Source organism: Diprion similis, chromosome 12 (genome assembly GCF_021155765.1).
Source record: "Diprion similis isolate iyDipSimi1 chromosome 12, iyDipSimi1.1, whole genome shotgun sequence".
NCBI classification, from domain to species: Eukaryota; Metazoa; Arthropoda; class Insecta; order Hymenoptera; family Diprionidae; genus Diprion; species Diprion similis.
The window spans coordinates 4267114-4293779 of NC_060116.1; the positions used below are offsets into that span (position 1 = coordinate 4267114).

At 34.2% G+C, this 26666-nt stretch overlaps 5 protein-coding genes across 6 annotated transcripts in view; 2 read left to right on the plus strand and 3 right to left on the minus strand.

Moving 5' to 3' along the window:
• Positions 1-2400: 2400 nt before the first annotated feature.
• On the minus strand, positions 2401-5773 carry LOC124413097 (secretory carrier-associated membrane protein 5). The gene is made up of 8 exons (XM_046893457.1): positions 5559-5773; positions 4885-5148; positions 4711-4774; positions 3560-3688; positions 3215-3371; positions 2952-3053; positions 2688-2814; positions 2401-2590 (listed from the first exon to the last, which is right to left on the minus strand). The coding sequence occupies exons 1-8, from the start codon at positions 5613-5615 to the stop codon at positions 2429-2431; spliced, it is 1062 nt and encodes a 353-aa protein (XP_046749413.1). The 5' UTR covers positions 5616-5773; the 3' UTR covers positions 2401-2428.
• Positions 5774-10817: 5044 nt separating this feature from the next.
• Positions 10818-26666, minus strand: part of LOC124413204 (N-alpha-acetyltransferase 20) — a 28432-nt gene continuing 12583 nt past the window's right edge. Inside the window, exon 9 of the mRNA XM_046893638.1 lies at positions 10818-10830. The gene's annotated coding sequence lies outside the window, so the exon portion shown is untranslated. The remainder of the gene's footprint in view (positions 10831-26666) is intronic.
• On the plus strand, positions 14839-21707 carry LOC124413184 (TP53-binding protein 1-like). Of its 2 annotated transcripts, XM_046893590.1 has the most exons (4): positions 14839-15009; positions 16306-20046; positions 20132-20354; positions 20547-21707. In XM_046893590.1, exons 2-4 carry the CDS (start codon positions 16330-16332, stop codon positions 20732-20734), a joined length of 4128 nt encoding a protein of 1375 aa, XP_046749546.1. In that variant the 5' UTR covers positions 14839-15009; positions 16306-16329; the 3' UTR covers positions 20735-21707. The 2 variants fall into 2 exon arrangements, with proteins under 2 accessions (XP_046749546.1, XP_046749547.1); XM_046893591.1 differs by lacking the exon at positions 14839-15009 and having other exon boundaries at positions 16239-20046.
• LOC124413197 (syntaxin-18) lies at positions 21919-23379 on the minus strand. The gene has a single exon (XM_046893625.1). It carries the CDS (start codon positions 22936-22938, stop codon positions 21979-21981), a length of 960 nt encoding a protein of 319 aa, XP_046749581.1. The 5' UTR covers positions 22939-23379; the 3' UTR covers positions 21919-21978.
• On the plus strand, positions 23402-26565 carry LOC124413198 (coatomer subunit epsilon). The gene is made up of 3 exons (XM_046893626.1): positions 23402-23700; positions 24259-24747; positions 24925-26565. The coding sequence occupies exons 1-3, from the start codon at positions 23596-23598 to the stop codon at positions 25231-25233; spliced, it is 903 nt and encodes a 300-aa protein (XP_046749582.1). The 5' UTR covers positions 23402-23595; the 3' UTR covers positions 25234-26565.

The window sequence follows — 26666 nt, forward strand, 5'->3', positions numbered from 1 at the left end:
TCTCTTACATGATCTAGCGATAACATAGAATCGATATTATGTAGTTATATTTTTAATTTCCGAGCGAAACATTGCTAGTGTTTTGATAGACTATTGGAACCTGCTACTGGAACCAAAGTGAAAAATTTCTTATAGCATAATAATTCATTGGAATAACGACAGTTTTATTCATCATCGTCATTATTGAAAAGTGAAGATTGAAAATGAAAAAGTTCGATATTTCGCTGACATCCTCAATTCACCATTGAACGATGAACTTTGAAGATCAAGGAATACGTATGTCAGTTTTTCGTATGAACTTAGTATGTATGGCATGAATAAGTAAATATCAGGTAATTTTTGTCATTTCAATTTAATACCAATAAGTCAATATATCGAATATCTGGCAGTATTGTGCCATTTATAATGAGTTAACTGTACAACGACGATATGCAGGATCTTCAGAAAAAAGTATTTTATAAAGCTTTGGGAGTTGATTAGACGTATGAAATAAACTATATTCATATGTATGCTGTTTATATACACATACATACATACATAAATATATATACACATATATGCATGTATGTACGTATATATATTTATAATAACGATAGTAGACAGATGTACATATTTAGGCTGCATACAACACACGCCTAAGCTTATCAATAATTTTTAGTATATAGTCTACAAATACTTCTATATAAGAATATTGGAACGAAATTATAATTACAATTAGTAACCCATTAAAAGCATACATTTTTTTAGGAGACTTTTTACTATTCGTCTACTATTCTGTAAGATTTGAAGAAAACAACAAAAAGTATTGCAAGAATGGAAGTAGAGTTGAGATCAATTTCCATCAAGAATTTGATAGCGATTTAATACAATCAGCAGTACAGGTAATTTCGTTGAAACTTACACCTGAAATAACAAATAACCTTTTCTATGGAGGATCTGCCTACCTACATGGGCACAATTCTTTAACTTGTCTCATTGTATATATTTAGGCAAACTTCCTAAGATTTGTTTCTAATTATTTTACAAGCAGCGTCGGTAAAATTACTTGTGTACAGAATCATATACACATTGTTAATATACTCATGTAGGTCGTAAGTTCCCTATTTATCGTGAATGCACGCATATTTTTTGAGTTTACAATTTAATTAAATCTTTTCCCGCTAGCATACTTCGATTTTGAATTATGAGATAGGCATGTAGTGTAACCAGACTAGGTAATTAAAACATAAACGATACGTGAAATAATGAAGCAGTTATATTTTTTAAATAAATTCGTAATTCAATCCAAAGTCTTAAGTTTATGCAATGTATAGACTGTATCGATATCATTAGCTTAAATAAAAGTAAATTCATCATTTTTTTTATATATTCAAAGGGTTTTTCATTATGTACAGTCTGTATGGCAAATTGACAAATTCTTTATATTAATTTTTCAACAAAAAATTTCGCAGAACCATAACGTATTTTTAAAATGTGTATAAGATAAAAAAGAAGAAAGGACAAATACTTTCTTCAATCTACGTCTAGCAAAATAAGTTCAGACTCTCATTAGTAGTTGTGGTAAATATAAATAAGCAATACTTGCTAGAATTATACAAGAAAATCACAAGCAATTTTCAATTTATTTTTTTTAGTTTAACATTAACGTTATCGCCATGATAAGTCTTATACTTCCATGTGAGTTTAGTGCTGAGTGTGATGTATTAATAAACCAAAAGTGAAGCTACTAATTTTGTATAGAAACTAGAAATATTCATTATTAAACAACATATCGATAGAACTTTATCTATTTCCTCACAGAAGATACAAATTCGATCGATTTATCGATATGGTTACGATTATATTTATTTTTCATTTTCAACAGTATATGTATACGTATTGCGTAGTTCAATAACAAAAATATAAGCATTGCTTTGTTGTATCATAATTTGAAAATGTATTCCTCAATTGAAAAAAAGTGTACATAGAAGCTTGATCACCATTGGTATCATATTTCTCCATATGCTGGTTGTGAAGCTGAATTGTTTCTATGAATTCAGTATGCTCTTCTCTTTCTTTCTTTCTTTCTGATGATCGAAATACAGTCGTTACGGTTAATTAACTAGAAATAAACCTTTATGATCAGTATACTATTTACGATTCCTCCCATGTTCGAAATTCTGATAAGTACATATCAGGACATTATCAAAGTTCCAACTTAAATTAAAAACTTTGGACGTTCATGTCTTTTTTTCTCCACTACTTTACTAAACTTGTGTCATAAGAGTTTATGGATAAAGATGATTGTAAAAATAGTTTGTCGCTATTTTCTAATCATCATCATTTGATTACAAATTATCGTTCATGTACTAGCAAAGGTCTACGAGATAGAATTGACGAAAATAGACGATAGAACGTTACCTGATAAATAGAACAACCGACTAATAGCTTAATATCGTGGTTGGTTCGAGTTAGCCATCTGTGAACGAACTGCACTTGCAGCTACGTTTCCAGCAGCGTTCTGCACGTGTTCATTTCGCAGGAACGTTGAGGTAAATTCTTGTTGTGCCTTTGCAACACTAGCCCCTGTACTGCGATAGATACGGTGGATCTGAGAAAAAGCATACAAAAATAAGCCATTCTACCATAATTATAATTCGTGCAGATCAAAATCTGAATATTATGTGGTAATTTTTATTGCTTCCCACCTTGGATAACAAAAGTATGTCACCAACTGCCGCCACTGCGTAGCCAATAGCAATAATGAGTAAAAGAATACCGACAAATACTCCCGATCCTGTACCATCAAATGACTGAATTGCTATGATTATTCCGCTGAAACAAATAGATAAACTTGATGAGATATGAATATTTAAAAATCTTTCAGATGGATGAACAACACCCAAAACTTGTATATATCCCTCAGATAAATATTTTTATTAACTTTAATACAGTATAATAAGATTCTTTACCATGTGCCTGATCCAGATATCCCAAGAGCTTGAATAACCGTCACAACGAATTGGAAAAAGAATACGAAGAAAAAGACCATGAAATTAAAAGAACTGTCACTCCTGAAAATTGAAGAATAATTAAAGAAATAATTATTTGCGAGGGTTAACAAAGTTACGAATATTCTATGGTAGTATTGAAATAAAATACTTCACTCTAGAGTTAGTTATTTTAAATGAAGTACAAGTGAATAAAGATATGTTGTAACATTACAGAAAAGTACCTGAAAGCCTTGTATGCCGGCCTATACCAGCAGAGGAATGAAAATGGAGTAAACAGCAGAAGATAAAGGATGGCAAGACCAAATGTAGAAAATCCTTGGCTATGTAGCAGCAATGCAAATCCACCGACCACGTTTAACACCATCACACATCCATGAACTGTAATGAAATCAGTGATTAAACACGACATAGATCTGCTATTAAACAATGAATTCAACTTACAACATTTTTACACACATCTCACAAGATTTTACTCTCTAGATTTTTATTAAAGATTTTAGTAAATTTTACTTCAGGAACCAATACAAGAAATGATCATGTGAATGCAAATGAAAAATTATACATACACATCCAAAGGTAGTAAAGTTGTCTAACAATCTTTTGGAAGTCAGCAGGAATATCAACATCGATATCCTGATAGACACATGGTTGAAAACAACACTTTTCAGGCAATGGTGGCCAATTGTTTCGTCTTGCTGAAATAAAATTGATGGCAACATTAATCATGCAAATATTTATTTATTGAACAGAACTATCGTTCGCTTTTTTCTTCATTTGTTTACATGTCCAGAATAACGTTGAAATATACAAATACTATTAGGATTTATGAAACTTTTATGAAACAATCTATTATTCCAATAATAGAAATTGATAAATTCAGTGACGTGATCACTATTTTTTAACACCTCTCCTACTTGAGACAAAAATGATTGTCCGTCAACAAAAGTTCAAACATCAAAATTTATCTGAATAAGATTAAAATTACTATGTACGAGATTGTTTGAGTTACTCAATTTGAACCTGAGGGCTTATTCTGTAATTCTGTCACAAAATTGCAACAATTTTACTGTGGCCAAATTACATTAGTTGAACATTGACCGGGTAAGAGTGAACTGATGTCAACAGTTTTTCACAAATTTTAAATGACTATTTTGAGGCAAGTTACGGAATAAGCCTGCTAAAAATGCAATTCAAAAAAGAAATTTGGACACGTTTTTTTGTGGCTACGTTTGATCAAGTTTTCTCATTTAGGTCAGCAAAGGATGAATCAATACATGTATATCAGGAAAAATTCAGAAACAGTTCATGATTAAATCGGTCACTATTCTATAACGAATCCATTGTTGTAAGGAACAAAATAGAAAATAGAATTGAGTAAAAGTAACACGAGTTTTGTCATTAGTTTTTCTGAACTATGAAACATGAAGTATTTTCGATTATACACACATAGAGAATTTGCTAATAGCTATCAGTAAGGTATTTCAAACCTTTCTGGAGTGAATAAACGAGAATATGCTTTTATTGGCGTAAAAGAATCAAATAAATTCCAAATTTCGACTTATAAAATTTATGCAAGATTTTCTGCATGGTCAGGTAATTTAACACGGCAAGCACGGACCCGATTTTACTGTACAAATTAATTCCATTCTCTGTTAGTCCCCAAGAATTGACGCCGTGCCTTGAAGTGTTAATGTAATTATTATGTATTACAACTGACCATAGTATGGCGTATTTCTCATTTCCTCATCTCTCCTCGCTTTCCATTCCTCTTCCTGTCGACGCTGGAACACAAAATGTAACATTAAATTTCAAATCTATTTGTTTCCTAGGCTATCGAACGAATCATTACATTCCAAATTAAGCCATACGCATCACTTCATCATGCACTTACGTCTGGTGCTGGAGGTGAGGTAACTGCAGGTGTAGGGGTCACTGTCTGCTGCGCACTTCGGGTGTAATTAGGTGGTGGAACCTCCTGATTTGTAGGCTGAAGTGTAGCAGGTTGTTGAGTGGCTCCTACACCTCCATAAATGGGCGGGTTCGAAGCTCCTCTTGCCTGTGTTGCCCCCTGTGATCCTTGGTCCGCAAAGGGATTGTAATCTTCGATACCCCTGTTGGCAGGAGTCGAGCTGGCGGCTTGTCGAACTGCGGGATCCTATCGACGGTAATGAAATATTCTACATCGTAATCAATTGTCTGAACCCAAAGACAATGGCCTTTTCAATATATAAAACAAACAGTGTATTTAACTAATATTTTTCTCCGAATGTTTTGTAAATAAACAATTGTGAATATGTAAAGGCTAAATAATTAATAAAATACGTAGGTATGTTAAATTTGTACATAATAAAATTTCACGTCAAGGTGAAGGTGATTATAGTCGAAGATATACTGCGCGGAATTTTTTTTTGAAAATATTATTACACGTCACTGTTACTATTATATGATTCATATAGCTCAAGTGTTTTAACAATCTTTTGACAAGTAAGAGAGACATTGCCAGTGTCGATCCGGGTGTCACGTATTTCGTCGAGTATCGTGGAATAAAAAAAAAAGATTACTTGCCGAGAATGGGTCGTTCAAAGCTGGTTCCCCAAAGGGATTTTCGTCAAAACCGGACATTTCTTAGGGATTGGATTTTTCCCGGTATTTAATTTCAGAAACAGCGTATACGCTGGCTTTCAGTCGAATAATACTTGTAATCTTATCTAGCGACGGTTTTCCATCGTTGACGTGCCCCTGGGGCCTTCTACGTGCGATTAATGCTTTAGCTAGAATCACGGACTGACTCGAAACTCCTAAAAATAGCTAAACTGCCGACCCGATGCATATACCCTCGTAAAATATACAATGTATCTATATCTTTATAAATCAGCCGGTAATTTCTTTTAATTCGATCATTAATTATCGATTGAGAATAACCAATTTTCTGTAAGAATAAAAATTGTGTGGAAGCCAGGTCTTTGAAACAATTCGTAATTATACACGATAAAATTACAGTGCGAAATAGTTATTCTCGTGGAAAGTGCGCATATATATAAAATAGAGATTTCTTGACGAGTGCAAGGTGCCGCACGAGCCGAAGGCAAGTGCAATGTGAACCCACATGAGTCAAGAAGTCTATAATTGGACTCTTGTAACAAATCCTATTTTCTGTACTACCTCCTGACAAAAGAGAGAAAATATTCTGTAGTTTTTACAAGCACCTGTGCTTTAAAGTCGACTTTTAAGCACTTATAGTGCTTTAAAAAACTACAAAGTAATCGAGTTGTTGACGGAAATAATAGCGCGCGCAGAAAACAATGGTGAAGTGACTTTAGTCGTTTCCAATATGGTTCCACGTGCTCTGAGACTGGGCCAATCACATCGCATAATATGAAACCGCAAAAATTGGTATAAACAGCGCAATCAAGCGCAATGTCGTCATTGCCACTGAAATTGAGATCTATCTAGCTGTGGCCGAAATTTCGGCAAATAATAGTTCTGATTCTTGCCGACGGCGGCGCTGGTGCAGATTATTCTTGGATTTGTAATTCGAATCGGGAGTAATATTGCGTTCCTTCATATACAGATATATATATGTTTTACATATTTATATATGTTTATTTATTATATTGACGAAATGGACATACATGTAAAATAAAATCGTTCGTTTTTGACAAATCCCTAATTAATTGCTATTTTTGAAACACCTTTTCCAGACCATCTATATTTCAGATTATTAGATTTACGATACAGGATATCTGTGTTATAGTTATATTCGGAACAAAACGATAAATAAAAATAAATAGGAAAAACTATTTTACTATAACTTTTGAGAGCTTTTGTATGAACAATATCAACCACAAAATCCGTAATTGACTTAATTAGACGCAGGGTCGACTTATATTCGAGATTTTTCCGTAAATTTGTTCCATCTACTAGATATCATAACATTTGCTCAATTCACCTACAGATTATCATCTCCGGAGCCTATTTATCCACAATATTGAATTGTTTGCATACACTTACTACTGGGACTTGACTTAACAAAGTACGTATATTATTGTTCCAGGTACCAGGATTAATAACTTAATCTAAGTACGAATGTCTTTAGTTGTACAGTTCCAATTTGAGTAGTTAAAATTTGCAAGAAAAAAAAAAAAAGAAAATAAGGACTTCAAATGAATACTCTCCTGTGATAATAATTTGATCATAAAATTCGACTTATATTCGGTATTTAAAAAAAATACTCTCAAACCAAGTCGAAAAATAGGGGCCGTCTAATATTTCGAACAATACGATATGATGCTTAATTTGTGAGTACAAGCAAGGGTAAAGAATTGTGTCTGAGGAATTATATCAATACCACGGCACACGAAATTTTGAAGAATTTAATCGACATCTTACAATTGGAGAATGTAACACATGGAGGGAGACTTGCCCTAAAGTGGAGAGACAGAGAGAGAAAGAGTAACATGAGTACCTTTCTCTTTCTAAGCCAGGAGCGTAGCGTGGTAAATTTAGTACCCGCGTCAATGATACGCACCTAATTAAAATTTTGTATGACATTTTGAAGAGTGTATGTTGCATTCATTATAGTGTATTTTATGTACGGTAATTAATATATAATTATTATTGTATATCGTATTCAATATGTTATATATATTTCAATATAATATATAATATATAATAACATATTATATTATATTTACACTCAAGAATTCACGACGATTGTAACCAAAAAGAATAATTTTTGGTCGAAAGAAAACTTGCTTTACGAATTTGTTATTTGGTTCGAATTATTGGGATTTTGTTAACTGTGACAAAAAAATGATAGTTTTATTCATGCTATGGCACTTTGACCATTTAGTACGTTACTTTACTTATCTTTGCACTAACTAAGCACTTAGAATAATTATATTATCAGTACTTATGTTTAAACAAAACTTAATATCAACGATAATCAAGAATAGACATCAATAATGAATTGCTGGTGAGCGCTGATATGTATTACATACATACATACATGCATACATACTACATGCTCTAAGTTGGGCCCTTTTCTCTCTATTCTTCAAAGGGACTGTACAGAAGTGTACAGAGATCTCTGTTGCGCTATCTCTCTCTAACCCCCCCCCCCTTCCGACGCCGCCACCGCCACCACCACCAGGTGGCGGCAGTGAGAAAAGGCGAGTTAAGAGTCGCGCAGAATCGCGCAGCGCTTATTCGGCTCCAGTCAGTGCTCGCTGGCAGACGCGTTTAGCGAATAGGATCTGCTGCGATTCTAATAGCCCGAAGAAAGCAGGCGCACTTCAGCGTTGTAGAATCCAAATGTTATAATCAGTGTCAAATTTTTTTAATCCAGTGTTATAATCAGTGTATATTTGTGGCACATTTATATTCGGTAATTACTAGGCAAAATGCAGAAATGTGGCCCAGAGAATCAAACTATTATTGAAATCAAAAGCAGCCTGCAAATGTTGAAGGTGAGTTACATTCGACGCATTTGACTATCGTACGTGCAACTTGAAATTGCCGCTGACTCCACGGTGCTGTGTTTTGTTTTTTGCCCGCGCATTTTTGGTAACTTAACTCATTATCGGCTGTTGAAAAATCTTATTATATATATGAAATCAGCAATTTGAAGTTAGGTACATATTACGAATTATTCATGTAGATTCTAACGGTCACCGGTCTGCGCCGATACCGAAATTACAAAACTGTAAGCGAGTTAAACAATCAACAGAGATTGGTTTTTCAACAGTAATCTCGATCATTCTTCGGAAGAATCTTACATGCGTATTACTTTTTTACTGCAATCAGGAGATACGGTGGTTGTATGGTGAATTGGGTTTATAAAACGGATCTTGCGGATCTTCAAACCTTCGTTTGAATCATTGTTTCGGATGTCGGATCGCACATAGCGTTCCCACAGGTGTACAAAATGCACTTATCGCGTATAGATCACTCCAGCACCCATTCTTGCGTATTGAAAACAAGTTAGATGAAAATAAATAGTGTCGGTCGAGCTTAAGGATGCATTGTTTACATATAGTTGTGCTTGTGTGGCGGTTGGTGCAGCTTACCCTCTGAAAACATACCGAGATTCATGTTTATCACTGTGAGTGTTTACTTGAATTTCGAATCAGTAAATTCATCTTCCGTCGCGTTTTTTCTGAGGATCGATACTATAGTACATCGTTTCGTATTCTATTCTATTGTATTATTTTTTTTTCAGAAGTTCGTATATTACGACGTTATTTATTTTCGAATTTCGAACACCTCGTACGTTTCGGTAGCTTAGTTTTCTCCTTTTAAAATTATATAATCTTATTATACGTTTGACAACGACGAAGTATAATTAACGGTAAAAACCAAGGAACATGAATGATTAATTGTTTTTCAATCGTTGTATTGTTTTTTCTGAATAGTAGTAGTAGTTAAGTTATGCTTGATTAGTAGATCGATTTTAAAGTTAAATCGTGGTATCTTACCTGTTTACAGAAACGAACTGCAATATCATTGATTGGTGTTGGTGATTATCTGGATCGAGTGACCCTGTTAATAAATCCTGGAAAACATCCTATATTGACTGAGAAGATCAATTTATTTCCGAAAAACAACAGGTACAATGCAATCTATTACATTTTTAAAGTTTAAGCATAACTATTACAACACATTTGAAATATATACGTACGTGTTGAATACTGTACATACGTGGATTTTCGAAATGAAATATTAACAAAATCTGGTGTTGTTTTATCTGATTACAGAAATAAAAAATATGCTGTAAGACTGATCGAGGTTTTCGATTATTTGAATTAAAGCCAGCAATAAACATCAAAACACAAAATGCAACATCTGACCAGGCCTCAGTGCTGTTGAAAAATAAAAAACAGGTACATCATAAAAATCATTTTCAATTACACCATCACGCTGAATTCCCTCTAAGAAAGTTGACCTTTTTATTTGAAATTTAATATTATTTAGTCCTTAATTACGTTTCATGAAAATGGTAGTAAATTTTCAATGCTTTCTATTACTGATTCTGTGTTTCATGTATCGGTGCATAAAAAATTACTGATTTTTATAGAAAAAAAATTGTTCGAAATAGACAGTTTCTAATGAAACGAAATCTGATCCAAGTACATATATTGCATGAGTATTATTCTGTTATATTCTTATTGCAGTGTAAAAAGTGCGTCACTTCACGATTCAACCTGAGACCTACTAGACTACTACATCTGAAGTGTGGAGCAGCCCGGAGGAGGTGAAAATTGGTGAGTTTGCATGTGTTTAGGTTACGGATATTTCCCTGGTATTCCCTGTCACGTGGCGTGGCGGTAACAATAATATTACATCAATCTTCGATTTCTTAGCTGCATGGGTAGGCTCATTCGCAATCGCAACGGTGCTTGACTTTTAGTTGAATCATTTCTTGTCTTTGCAATTTGATTTACTGTAGCTTAGTTAAAGTTAGAAATTTTGCCCGTTGCTAAATGTGGAATGAGCATCGCGACAGGTAACCATCGCTCATTCGCAAATTGCAAGATCGAATCGTGTTTCGTTACAGATGTAATAATTTAAATTTGAATTTAGAAATTATATCGTTTAAGTGGTGGTTTCACCTGAGGTCTGAATGTATTCAGTTATTCGCATTATTGTTGAATTAATGAAACTACAAATTCTAGCATAAAGTAACATAATGAAATTGCATCTTCTATTATGAATCATTTTCAATTTTTTAACAAACAACAAGTATCAGTCAACTGTAAGCTTAGCTCGTTTAGAAAAATGCTGATTGGCATACAGGATGTTTTTAATCCATTTTACAAAATGTTGGTGTATCGATAGTCTGCCAGTATTTTCTAAAATAATGCATACAATATTAGGGTTGGCGTGATACAACCGTGATACTGTATTCTGAGTAGGCGGACTATGGTACAAAAACATTTTGCTCCCTACAGGTAATCAATGAACAAGTAAGTGACAGTGACCACGGCGCGAATGAGGAAGAATGATGTGTGTTGGAAAAAATGGAGAATCGTTTAGATCGAATATAGGTAACCGGGGAGGTAGGTGGTCGTTTTGGAATCCGTCGCGGGATTTGATGTGGATGTGCGTGTGAATTTTGTTTCACTATTTCCGTTGGGTGGTTCCGTTGGGAATCAGGCGAGGGTAGGAAGGTCGCGATGTACCGTGATGTTACTAACTTTTGTAATCCACAGCGTCAAATGATCACAGAAATTTAGTCCCAAAACAATTGAAAGATTGTACCCGAGTCTAGACTATTTATCAGTATTTGAATATTAAAAAGGTTGAATTTTTCATTTATTGTCACTCTGCAATTATTCATCAGCTGTTATTCAATTCAATTATTCAGTCATTATCCATCATTATTTCATTCAATTAATCTCTGTGATCGTTTGAATGGGCAAAACTCATCTCTGGACTATCTATCGCGTTCCGTGGTACGCTAGATAGGGAGAGATGCTGAGCTCGAAGACTTCGCGTCGAAGAGGACCGCCGACCGTCACGCCACACAATAATGCATGCTCTCCAACCTCCCTCCCGGACTTGATTCGTATCTGAGAACAACAATCCGCATCGCAGTGTATCTGATTTAAAAATACGTAGATGTGGATTGGATTTCTACAGAGTTTTTACGACAAGTCCTAAATATTAGAAATTTTTTGAAAATTCATTCGATTGCGCCTTTCTGTGCGCCGAGTAATCACTGAAACCTGACACGCTTTTGACGCGAATCGATTGCTCGTGCCTTTTGCGCATCGATTTCGCTAATAGTACGTGGGAAAGTAAAGCACTCCTGATATGCTTAGCTTTCAGCTGTTGAGTCAAATTTGTTATGAACAGACAAGTTTTCAAGTTCGATCGCGCCTTTTGCGCGTCCACTTGATACCTTGTGGTTATGAGAGAAAGCGCGGCATATCTAAGCCGGTGCTCAACGCGCGGGGATAAAAATCGCAGAGAGAGAATACTGATAGTGAAAAACCTTGGCCTAAGTATTTATCAAATATATCTGAGGTGTATAAAATTATTTGATTTTTAACCATAGTATTATTTTTTCTTCCAGGGCCACAAAGCAATTTTTTTTACAAGTACACTGATATACTGATTATTTGAATAACTCTTGGTGGGAAATAGATAATGATTAAAAAAATATGCAATTTGTTGGCATTATTAAAAATAATCGAGTTAAATTTCGTTGCCGCGAATATCATGTTGGACTCTACATAGATTTTATCACTGTACTTGTAGCAACTTTCTGTGTTTTAGCTAATCAAATCTTTCCTCTGTTTCAGCTAATTAAACCTTTTCTTTATTTCAGACAATTAAAGCTTTTCTCTATTTCAGCTAATTAAACCTTTTGTCTGTTTCAGCAAATCAAACTTTTCATCTGTTTCAGCTAATTAAACCTTTTCTTTATTTCAGACAATTAAAGCTTTTCTCTATTACAGCTAATTAAACCTTTTGTCTGTTTCAGCTAATTAAACCTTTTGTCTGTTTCAGCTAATCAAACTTTTCTTCTGTTTCTGCTCATCAAATCTTTCCTTTGTTTCAGCTAATTAAACCTTTTCTCTATTTCAGCTAATTAAATCTTTTGTCTGTTTCAGCTAATCAAACTATTCCTCTGTTTCTGCTAATCAAATCTTTCCTTTGTTTCAGCTAATTAAACCTTTTCTCTATTTCAGCTAATTAAATCTTTTGTCTGTTTCAGCTAATCAAACTATTCCTCTGTTTCTGCTAATCAAATCTTTCCTTTGTTTCAGCTAATTAAACCTTTTCTCTATTTCAGCTAATTAAACCTTTTGTCTGTTTCAGCTAATCAAACTTTTCCTCTGTTTCTGCTAATCAAACCTTTCCTTTGTTTCAGCTGATTAAACCTTTTCTCTATTTCAGCTAATTACTCTTTTTGTCTGTTTCAGCTAATCAAACTTTTCCTCTATTTCAGCTAATTAAACCTTTTGTCTGTTTCAGCAAATCAAACTTTTCCTCTGTTTCAGCTAATTAAACCTTTTCTTTATTTCAGACAATTAAAGCTTTTCTCTATTACAGCTAATTAAACCTTTTGTCTGTTTCAGCAAATCAAACTTTTCCTCTGTATCTGCTAATCAAACCTTTCCTTTGTTTCAGCTGGTTAAACCTTTTCTCTATTTCAGCTAATTACTCTTTTTGTCTGTTTCAGCTAATCAAACTTTTCTTCTGTTTCTGCTCATCAAATCTTTCCTTTGTTTCAGCTAATTAAACCTTTTCTCTATTTCAGCTAATTAAATCTTTTGTCTGTTTCAGCTAATCAAACTATTCCTCTGTTTCTGCTAATCAAATCTTTCCTTTGTTTCAGCTAATTAAACCTTTTCTCTATTTCAGCTAATTAAATCTTTTGTCTGTTTCAGCTAATCAAACCTTTTCTCTGTTACAAGCTAATGAAAACCTTTTGTCCTTTTCAGCTAATCAAACGTTTCCTCTATTTCAGCTAATTAAACCTTTTGTCTGTTTCAGCTAATCATTTTTCCTTTTTTTTTATCATCAATCATATTTTTTTGTTATCTAAGTTCATTTCTTTTTTGTCTATTTCAATACTAGTTACATTCATTGATCATTGATTTTATTGATACTCCTTCATGAATTTTTTGTTTTGAATTGGACTGCAGAATTCCGAATATCTTACGTTTTGTGGTAATTAGGATTCTGCTTCCTCCTTTTCTCCTCTCATGATTTGGATTGCATAGAAAAACAAATTCATAAATATCGTTGAGATCATTTTTACATTTCTTCTTCGTGGAATAGGCCTATTGGGGATACCACTTTTAAAAAAAACGCACTGGTTGCTCTACCCCTTGTGGTGGTGTGGAAACGAGCTGTCACTATATTTATATGAAATTTTAACAAATGTATTATTATAGTAATGGTTTTCTTCATTTTCTTACGGATATATACATAAGATTGAAAGGGATTTTAATTGAATTATACTATTACAATTTATTGTTACAATTGTTATATGGATCTTATACTCTTTTAAGAGGGGACTTCCGTGAGATTTTGGTGATATCAAATTTGTTGTTTTTCAAATGACTAAAAAAGGTGTGATCAAAAATTCCTTCCAGCTAAATTTATATTATGGTAGTATGTGTATGTGTGGCAGAAAATTTCCAGCGTATCACTCCTAAAAGTTCCTTGCATTTGCACTTTCATCGCAGAAGATTGAAATTTCTTTTTAGAACACATACTACCATAATATAAATTTTGTTGGGAGAAATTTTTGATCACATCTTTTTTAGTCGTTTCAAAAATCAAATCACTCAATATTATCAAAATTTCACTGTAGCCCCCCTTAAGCAACTGAACTTTTTTAGAATAATCATCTTTTATATTATGTCAACTAAATACTGTTTTATTTCAAATGTAAATCACTCAATGCTGGAATATGAATCTAATTAAAACTACCTTAAATGTGTACATAGTTGATATACATATATATGCAACTGCAGGGCTTTTTTAGAATAATCATCATTTACATTATGTCAGCTAAATGCTGTTTTATTTCAAATATAAACCATTCAACGGTTGACCATGAATCCAATTAAAACTACCTTAAATATATATACATCTTACTATTGCAACTGACGGTAGTCAAAGCATATTTTGAATCTGAAGGGGAAATAAAAAGATGCCCATTCAAACACGGTATAATTCTCTTTATCCCTGGATTTCAGTTCTTGACCAATAGGAATGTTGATAAGATTAGTGATTTTACTGATATATATACTAACCACCAGATGGCGCGTCCCTGTTTTATCGGCATTCCTATTATTCAAGAACGTATATCTCTATTTCAGTGGTCATTGCACACGCAGTTTACAGCGCTTTGTGAACTTTGGAGGCGGCGTGTCTGGGCGATCCTGTAATCATAACTGAAATGCCGGGTATTTATCAGTTATGACTGATCAATTATGTGAGAGCTGAGTGAATATGTGAAATGTAAATGCTACGAGTACAACATTTTAGCAAACAGGTGAGATTACATTCAATATATAATATCCATATCGCAAACTACTATCCAAGCGATGAACGACGCTCAAAAATTAGGGCACCCTTGATGTAGTGCGGTAACAAGTATTTCATCGAATTTTAAACAACGTTTATTGGAGAAATAATAACAATAATAATAATCGTAGAACAACAGAGAGCCAACGTAGTCACGAACCTACAGTATTTGTAAACATACCAATTATCCTCTCTATACAGAATTAATATTGTCCGACGAAGAAAATCACTGCTGTATAGGTTAAGGCGCCGGATTGTTTGACGCAGCAAAATAAAGACTGTTCTGAAAATTGTTGGATCAAATGACGGTGAAGTTACTCAGGGGTGTAAATTGAACGATGCATTCAACGTTTTATTTATGGCAATAACTACTAATAAGTAACGCTTCAACATTTGCATCATATGTATTTTTAATTCGGAATTAACTAACCACTATGCACCAGTAAAAAAAACTTTTAGCACAAATTTTTCTCTCAGAAAGCTGTAAAGTGTGAAAAAACCAATTAAAAAAAATAGCGTATACCCAGTATCGGTTCTTCAGCTTTGTAAAAAAAAATGGACCATGTATAATGTGCAACAATTATTATATACATGTTTTATAATACGCGATAATTACAGATATTTTAATGAAATAGTACATATGACCTCATTGTTTTTGACAGATTTTACCAGCCATTCAGCACATTGTGCATTTACGTTTATATCTGTTAATTTGATTGACAAATATTGGTTTAAAAAAGTTTTCTGCATATCTTGCAACAGCATTTTTTAAATGTAACTCAAAGAAACCATAAAACACAGTATAAAATGTGGGCAGAAATATTGGGACCTTCACATAGATTCAGAATTAAATGTCTCGAATGAATTTTTAGCTAACACGCTCAATTGAAATTTTGGATTAGTAATATTTTCCAAATCCCAGCCGTATTAAAGTCTAGGGAAAAATGAATTTGATTTATTTATACCCTATACAATCTGATCTTAGCTGTCCAAAAAACTTTTGAACTTGAGTTAATTAATTATTATTGAGCCACCAGTGTTTTTCGTCCAAATTCAATGTATTCTATAATTTTGCATGCTTGCCAATCGGCACCAAAAAATCTAATGAATCACAACTGTTCGAAGATTTTATTCTATTATTACCATAGTATAAAAAAGAGAACATGACTGTCTTTAGAATACTCTAAGTACTGTAATTGTTTCAACTTTAATTAGAAACAAAAAAGCCCTGAATTGTATACAAATACATTTTTTTTTGTTACAGATTTTTTATTCCAAGTAATCAAAAATGGCTGAAAGTCAAGAAAATGATAATCCCGTAGTAGATTCACAAGACACTTATTATGAAAAAGATGCAAACACAGGGGAAAGCCAAATGTTGGATGAAAGTCAAGATTTTGCTTTGGTTGTTGCTGAAGACTCGGATGAAAGTATAACATCTCGGTCCCAAGCTGTGAAAAATGTCTGCGAACCTGAAGCTGGTGGAGACTCTGTAGAACAAAAAACTATCCTAGCAGAGACACAACTCATTAAAGATAGTCCGACAAAACCTGATATTGTTCATGAGACACAAAATATTCATATCCACGAAAGGAAACTGAGTGAAGAAAAGGATATTCAAAGTTTAAACATGGAGGACAATGCTCATGATTCAAAATGTAATGAAAAAAAGGGGAGCGATGAAGAAGAAATTATTCAAGGTACTCCACCTCAAATTTCTTCTCCATCCAGGAAACGTAAGGCTGATTCTTTTGACGAACCAGCAACTAAGATCCAGCGAACTCTATCACAAAGAGATGCCTTAAAACTGGATAGAAACATGGCAAATGCAGATACAAAATTAATTGTAAACGAAGTACCTATTGAGGATGAACAAAAACAATTAGATATCCTTTCTGAAAATACCGAAGATATTGACGATGCAGAGAAATTAAAACCATGCGTTACCCAAAGTCAACAGAAAAATGTAATTATTGCAGAAACACAAGATTCAGATGAATTTGAACCAGTTATTTCAAGTGATTTATCCGCCTTGGGAAATACAAGTTCAAATGTTAAATCAGATGAATCTGATCAAAAGAATACAAGTTCCCCAGATAAACGTGATTCAGAACTTGATACAGCTAATAGTAAGCCCAATTCATTTGACAGTAACAGTGCTTTGTCAGACAACGAAAAAGTGGTTCCACAACCTGATGGAAAGATGTTGATCGAAGCCTCTGATGAGACATCAGAAAGGACTACCAACGGAGAGGATGTACAAGAAACAACTGAAGATGATAAAATGTGCAATACTACGGATGACAGCCCAAATATTGTAAGTGCAGATTTGATTGAGAAACAGAGTTGCAAAAGTACAAAGTTTAGCGAAAAGAAAGGTAATGTTTCCCACGAAGTGGACAAGGAATTTTTCAACGTACCTCTGCCAACTAGTGACAGTAACTCGGAATCTACTTGCGACACAGGATCTCATGGCTCAAATAAGTCACGAATGAGCATAGAGGTAATATACGACAGAAAATCTTCAAGCCAAGAGAAAAAAAGGTGTTTAGGCTTGGTGGAAATTGATGAAGAAGGGGAGAAAATTATTTTGGATGATTCAAATGAGGAAAGCCCTAAAAATACAACAATTTATAAGAGCTGCTTGGACAGCAAAACTAACAGTGACTCGAGCTACAAGTCCACAGGTGGTGCAGAAGTCCACAAACACAATGATGACAGCCAAATATTAGATTGTCATACATCAAATGAAGATGATTTAACTATGAGTAGCAATGCAAAGACGGTCAGTCTGGTCAGCGAATCTGATCCATTTGCTGATGATGTAGTGCTGGGACAGAATAAAGGCGAGACCTCTGAGTCCGTTGCAGATGACCTAAATACAGAACAAAGATTTCGATCCAGCCCTAAACTAAATGACACCTTGGAGATGGTGAATGTTGTTACTGACAGTGAAGGAGATAGTCTTGTCGGCAATGTTAATGCACAAAAATCATCTGATAATAAAATTGATAATTCTTTGAACACGTCATTGGGGATCAAAACAACAATAATTGAAAAAAAAACGCGATTCTATGTTGACTTGAAGTACATATTACACATTGACGAAACTACCAAAGAAATAATGTATAAAGAAGTAACGGATGTGCACTGCGAGCCAGTAATTGAACATTCGGCTGCTCGAAGAAATAGTGATGTATCTGGATGTCTAGCTGACATATCTGGGAATGCAAACAAAGATAATTCTCCAGGATCTGTCATGAGCAATCCTCAACTGTTTTCACTTCCCCCATCTAGGCTTTCCATTGCATCAACGGTAAGCTCCTCAAGTTCCTTGTCTAGTGCTGCTTCTTTGGCTGCAAAACTACTGAAGAACACCAACTTCTCAGAACCAAAAGGTCGTGCGAAACATGCTAGAAAGCCAACAATGGAAGTGCTCTCGGAAGAAAAAATAACTGATGGATGGAAGAATACTCGCTTAATTTCAGAAGCGCTCTTGCAGTCTGCAAATGCTTTCATTCATTCCCCAGAAAGCTTCCAGCTTGATAACGAACCTGGCAAAATTGAAGATAAAGTATTATCGTCTACGCCAGAAGTAATACAAGATACAGAAATGCCTCCACAAGTGTCAACTCCAAAAAGTACAAAGGATAAAAAACTACTAAAACGAAAACGTGCAACTAATGGAACTGCGAAAAGCAATGGTATCAGGAAAGTCTCACCAGAAATAGTAACTACGAGTCAAGAAGCTAGACTGCATGTTAACAAAAAACGTGAGAGCATCGACAGTATTCAATCAGATAAGCTATCGAAACAAGTTTCAAGTTTATCAACGCCTGTTAGCCTGAGCACAAGAACAGAAAAGCTCAGAAGTCTGACTCCACAAAATTTGCCAAATGATGAATTGATAGGCAAAGTCGTATTTGCCAAATGGTCAGACAATACTTATTATCCAGGTGAAGTTACTGGTAAAACTAAAGACAAATATAGGATAAAGTTTTACGACGGTAAAAGTAAACTCGTGATGGAGGAATTTGTAATACCTATGCCTGAATCATTGAGGGAAGGTTTGTCTGTTTATGCTACTAGCAAAGAGGACAGCTATGCATCAATGGGGATAATTTTGAAATCCGAGAACGTTAAAAATGTGATATATTATACAGTTGAAATGGACACTGGTGAGAAAATTAGAGTCCAAATTAACGACATATCCTTGATGCCAGGGCAGGCTCAAATTCTGAAAGAAGAGATAGATGTTGCTTCACAAAATCTACCAAAAACTCCACAGCACTTGGGTCAAGTTAGTCTTGACAACTTAGTAGATGGTAAAAGACGATCAAGGCGAGCTGCTACTCCGACTGTGTCCACACCCAAATTAAGGAAAGTAATTTCTCCAAGATCTAACAAAACAACTAAATCCATATCACCATCTGGGTCTGGTCTTCCAAAACTCAAAGGAAATAAACAAGCAATGTCAAGTTCAGAAAGCGAAACCAAAACGAATGAGTCTGATATTTCAGCAACAGATGATGTGGATGGTGTTGAACCTGAACTACTAGCGATGCCATCAGTTCCAATATCAAAAGGACCTTCAGATAGAATGAAAGGAAGAGGACGAGGCAAGTCTAAGCAAATACAGGACGATGCTGAACTTGGACCTATACCTCCGCCATCGTCGTCAATATTTGAAAATATGTCTTTCATTTTGACCTCGACCTCATCGGATGTCATTTCACGTCATCATACAGATGATTCATGCTCGGAACCTGGAACAGAAAATGAAGAAGAATGGCTTAAAACGCCGTTTGTTAAAGATAGGGTGAAAAAACAATTAATTAATGGAGGAGGAATAGTGTACGATTCCTTTAAACAAATACCACAATCTGAATATAAAAAGGTTAAACTTATCACCAATGTGCCAAATTTAACGGCAAAGAGCATACAATGCCTTTCGGTTGGAATTCCAACCTACAGTCACAACTGGGTGATCCAGTGCTGTCGGGATGTAAGTATTACAAGGTCTCTTTATGAAAAATTATACTTTAAGTTAGTAGACTTACATTAAAGCTTGTTGCATGTTTCTCTCCTAGAATAAAACTCTCAAACCTACTCCATATGAATTGCCAGCTGGTTGGAGTGAAGAGAAAAGGAAATACATTGAATCGTACGATCGATTGATCAAACAACCATTTAGTGGGATGATAATAGCCTTGCCAGTACTGGATAACAGAAACGTGATCAACCGTACAATTCAATTTTGGCGTAGTATCTGTGAGAATGCTGGTGCTGTAGTTCAAATAGTAAACGACCCAGGTAGCTACATTAATTCTTATAATTAGAAATATTCTCTTAAAGTAGAATTGTTAACATGAACAGTACGCTCTGACAGGGGTATTTTGACTAAACCTGTTGCAAAATAAGAATAATGCACTATGAACTGTTAATCATTTGTACAAAAGTGGCATGTCAAACCCACATGTGTAAGAAAAATTTCTCTTTTTACAGAAACCGATTTGTCTCACGTAACTGCAGTACTGACAGATAATAGATGCCCGTCTTGGCTCGTTGAAAAGGCTGATAGTTTGCAAATTCCCTTGGTATCGACGGTTTGGATTGTACAATGCATAATTGTAGGCCAGTCACTCCAATACGATTCTCATCCTAAATATTCCTATAATTTTATGCAGCCCTGAGTGAGTTTTAATCCTGATAATTTTTTATTTTCACCTGGTTTTTATTCTTGTCTACGCCACTTTTCAAGTAGGTAACGACCAACAATCTGACCAACTTCAGTGTATTTTAATTCATATCTTTATTATTTTTTTAATTTTACGACGATGATTCATTTATAGTTTTATAAATTAAATGAACCAAACTAGCAGTGTGTATGCCAACATATCAGATGGCAACCCATACAATCTTGGAAGACTTTATAGGAATTATTCCAAAATTTCTGCAGGAGTAATTCATCAAGTGATTATTTTTGTGTAATAATCAAGTATGAAAATGAAGATTCAGTGTTTGGATCAATTGTAATTTTGATTAAAAACAATAAATAGTTCGTTTTTTTCATTCACCAACTTGACCTAGGGGAGGAAGTCAGGTGGATGAAACCAACATTAAATTATGAATGACGTATAATTCAGATATTTAGGATAGCCATTGAATGAAAGGAATGATGGAAATAGGAAAATAGGACCTGATTTTTAAGGTACAAGGAAAAACTACCTTTGCGTACAACATTTTTTCACAGATAGGGTGGATACTTTGGTAATGAAGTCATTTTGATTGCGATCAAAATATACCACCGCATATATTATTTTAATAATTTTCTTTATTGCTATTACTAATTATAAAATACAAGTGTTTTATGTACAATTTTTCCAACATGAAATATATTGAAATATTTTAGCAATTCTGATGTTTTTCCATTTGCTTTCTCTGCTGATTTATATCTATAATCCATTTTAAACAAATTTGCTGATGTCAAATATCGGGAATTACAAATGCATACCTACTAATAATGAATTTTATATTAAATAATTTCCTCGCAGCAATGCACAAGTTTTACGGAAAATAATATCCATATTTTTCTACACAAACTATTAATATGTAAAGTATGATTACCAAAATTTAAAAAATTCTAAAATAATTAAGTGGAATAATGAAACAGTACAAACTGCCACAAAACAAAATGTATCTCAATGCTCGAATATCTTATTTTATTATGTATTTTCAGTAAACTTATAAATACTTAGTATAGAAATCACGAACTGGTGTATGAAAATTATGAAAGACGAAACCAGAGCTCATATCCAGTAATATGTGAAATTATTGTTTGGTAGCAAAATCTGCACTTGGCGTGTTTATTCAAAAATTGTCTCCGACACTAGAAGTATGAAATGTAAACATCTATTGACCTAAGTTTAGATTTATTTCAATCGTTATACCAGTCTAAGAATAAAAGTGAAAATGACATAACAATGAGAAAAAATAAAATCCATACTCTCAAACCAGCGTTCCTTTGAATGGCTTGACGGATTTGTTCATTCGCTTCTTTGACATTTTCTGTAGATCCAACAACGGTTGTCATTAATCTATCTAAATTTCTATCCTGATCCAATACTTTCTCTGTAAATATTTCCTGCAGTTCGGCAATGTGGACAACTTTGCTCTCGACTTGCTTTACCTCTTCAGTTAACGTATTCAACTCGTTATGCAGTTGAGCATTTTCAGATTCAAGTATTTGAATATCTTCAGCAGTGAGCTCCTCGTCATCTGCCAATAAATTAACATCCCCGTTGATTTCTTGGATTTTCATTGGACTCGATTCACTGGAGCTTAGCTGGTCTCGTTCCTCGTGTACTTCAGGTACACTGAGCGATGATTTAGACACCTTTAGTTTGCTTGTATTCGATTCTAATCTAGCCATCTTCCTCATCTCCATTGCTCTCTTTACTCTGATCGCTTTCTGCTCTGAATATACTTTGCAGACATCTCGCAAATATTTCTCAATCAACAGCAGTACTATTTCTCTGTGTTCTAGATCCTGACGTGCACAATCAAATCCAGCCAGTTCTCTTTCAAGATCTTTTATGAGATGAGAACAAGTGGTCATAATCTTCTGTGCACCTAAATCAATTTGATCTCTTTCAGCTTCGCTCATTTGTGGCTGACTCGCTAAGTGATTGGCAAAATTTAAATACGCCTTTCTATTTTCTAACAAAAAATCTCTCAACTTTGTTATTTGCATTACAACGTCTCTGGCTTTGCGGAAAAACGGAGTTTGCTTCGTGGTTTTTTTTAATGGGGACTTTGGGTCGCTTGGTATACCCAAAGCTTTGTTGCGAAGACGTACAGTCTTCACACAGGCTTTAAATAACGCGCTGATGTCCATTTTTATACTTCTAAACCGTCTATCCGTGAATGGTATGCGCAAGATTACCAAATTCTAATTTACGAATGAAAAATAACTTGATATTGCAGATAAACGCTTCGATCTCTTTTAACGTCCATAACCTAAAAAGGCGGTATATCACCGAAAACGTGGATCGGTCGCCATGTTTAGTCCGCAGGTACTACTGACACCGATAGCAGAAACCTTTTCGAATCTATCCGAGTTACATTGATCAAAAGAAATCCGACATTCCAATCAATGAACGCGGGATTGTAAATTGTGGTACTATCATTAATTAAAACTATATGTTCATGCGATTTATGTATCGTACGAACATATGTAAGCTGAAATGCGCATTGCAGTGCAAGACGTGGCGCAAACGCACTCTGCCCACGTGTTCCAGAGTGCCGTAGACTTTCCGACCGTATATATTCGGAAGCCGAATATCCGATACTTTGATTTTCATTTAGTTTGCTAAATACTTAGCTCAAAATATTTTATCGACGCTATACGTCAGAATCCCATCTATAGAAAACCGATGTATTGTATAATCGTATTTTGAGCTAGAATCGGTTCGCGATAAACAACGATTGATTTACAAATCCAATTGAAACTGGAACACATTGATGTAACGCGTGACAGGGCCAGTGTAGAAAGATGGCACGTCAGCAGCAGGCCGACGTTGATGAGTTATTCGATGTTAAAAATCATTTTTACATCGGTAATTATCAACAATGTATCAACGAAGCGCAAAAAGTGAAGGTATAAACAGTTTTATAAAATATCTTTGTTAATGTTTCAAGGATACTGTTTTTTTGCATGTGTTATTATCAAACGTCAAGTTGCTACTGTATCGTTCAAGACGTGGACTCCTGTACACATTCTTGAAACACTTCATAAATTCGTTTTGCACTTGACACTGGCTTGTGGTATTTCTGTTTTTAAATATCAAACGAAATATTCGTATGCCACGTATTACTGAAATTACTATGAACACGTTGAAATGAATGATTAACCTAATTCATAGATTGCTACTTACCGTGAAATTCTATGGAATCATATCTCCAGTTATTGAAGTGCAATTGAAGAATGAAAAATATATAAAAATTAATAATTACGATCGCTACTATTTTGCAACGCATCGTTAAATATTCTTTGACCTGTCATTTTCACTTACAACGTCATCTTATTACTTACGAAAGAAATTTTTACGCAAACCAAACATAACCTCAATCAGATTATAATTTAAATAATAATCATATAAAAAGAATTGATCATTCAGCGAACACATTTTTACGCTTATTTTATCCTTCAATATAGCCGTCTACGCCAGAAGTAGCACTGGAACGAGATGTATTTCTGTACCGAGTCTACATAGCACAAAGAAAATTCCGAGTGGTACTGGACGAAATAAATAATTCATCTCCATCAGATCTACAGCCACTGAAAATGCTGGCGGAATACTTTGCCAATTCAAATAGGCGTGAAGCAATCATTGCTGAACTTGACCAATTAGCCAAAAATGCTAATACAGACAATCACAACTTCATGATTGTCGCAGCGACAATTTATTACCATGAAAAGAATTTGGAATCTGCATTAAGAATATTGCGAAATGCAGATAATCTGGAATGCCTCGCTCTTACACTACAAATTTATCTAAAAATGGATCGTCTCGATTTGGCAAGAAAAGAACTTAAAGCAATGCAAGAAAAGGATGACGACGCTACTTTAACCCAATTAGCTCAAGCCTGGCTCAATATAAGTAGCGGAGGTGATAAACTCCAAGACGCGTATTATATATTTCAGGTACAGATAACTGCTGATCAGAAGTAGAAATGATGATATTCTCACATTATGATACTTGAAAAAGTTGATGGTAGTCTGATGTTAGTTGTCTCAGATCTAACAATAAGCTTGGATATTAATTTGCCAGAGAAAAACAAACTTTTTCTCTCTTATATTGATTTCTATTACTGATTGCAGGAAATGATTGATAAACATTCTAGCACAAGTATGCTGTTAAATGGACAAGCAACCTGCTTTATTGGACAAGCAAAATATGAAGAGGCAGAATCAGCGTTGCAAGAATCATTGGACAAAGATAGCAACAATCCAGACGCATTGATCAATATGATTGTTCTTTCACAGCATATGGGGAAACCACCAGAAGTTGTAAATCGCTATTTGAGTCAGTTGAAGGACTCCCATTTAGATCATCCTTTTGTTAAGGAATATTTACAAAAAGAAATTGATTTTCAGAGGCTTAGAAAACAATATTCACCATCTGCCTGAGTGTACCAACTACGGTACTGGCACTCAATTGGATAATAAAAGTATCCTATTACTTGATGACGTGAAAAGAGTGCTGAATACTAGACAGCAGTGAGCGTTGAGTAAAAATTTCCATTTCTTTGACCAAAACATGTATACTGACTGCACACTTAAATTGGGTGAAACTTGAGGCAGTTAGTTCTGAAGATAAAAATATATAAAGAAAGCCGAAAGATGAGATGATACGATACATGATAAATTCAGGGTATGGTTGAAAGAATGTTATTCAACAGTAAATTAAGGCTAGATAGGTTTTTTCATTGGATAAATGTGATTCTGAATATTGTTCAGTGTCACCCGAAACTTGGATTAATTTGTTTTCATGCAAAGGCTGATTTTTTAATCTATGTCTTCGCGCTCAAATGCAAAATATTTTATTTTATTTTTCATGTCACACTGAGTTTTGCACAAATTACAGGCAATTTTTGCGCCTCTGCCAAGCGATACTGCTGTCTGGTTTTTCCTTTTTGCAAAGAGCAATTGAATTCGGACAAATTATTTTATATATCAATGGAATTCAATATTGTAACAATTTTCAGTACACTAAAGTGTGTTAATTATAAAATTGCTCGACAACTTATAAAATTCATGGAATGAATATAAATGGAAATCAAAAACTCTACTTCGTCCAGGATTATGTGAACATCCAAATATTTTATCTTGTTACCATATTATTTTCGTTGCAAAAAAAAAAAAAATTAACAATACTGCCGCAAATTTATTAATCAACGATAGGACTTAAGAAATAAGGGTAATATCCATCTTGCATGAATCGTGTTTTCTATTCCATTCCCTTGAATACTAAATGGAGATGTTAGATTATCTAAATATTGCCATATACTATGGTAATTGTAATTCCAACCCTATATCGAGATTTTGTTTTGTGCATTGCCTCTCTATGGCACAGATAGATGACCAATTTATAATTATTTCCACATAAAATAAATTTTTCAATCACCCTTTAGTGACCTTTGTAGTAGTCAGAAGCATAAATGAATATATATATATATATAACAGACGAAATAACAAAATAGATTTAGTAAAAATAGTACTAAATATTTGACAGTGCGATTTGCATAGTGTTCGTCTCATTATTAATGTAAGAAGAACTGGCACGTACTACGATCGTCCATTATATGAATAAGTCAAGGAAGTATTCTAGGTATGCATGTAGATTGAGTCATGGTAAGGCCATTTCAAAGTCTTATTACAATAATACAAATTTTGTGAAGTGATGTAAGTCTGCTTAATTGAGACAATACAAAATGACAGAAAAATATAATATATACCTAACATGGACCTAATATAGATCCTGCCCGACCTTTGCACCATGCCCCGACTCAATGATTGATTAAAAATCGTCTCAACAATGGATGAGTAAGAGAATCATTTCG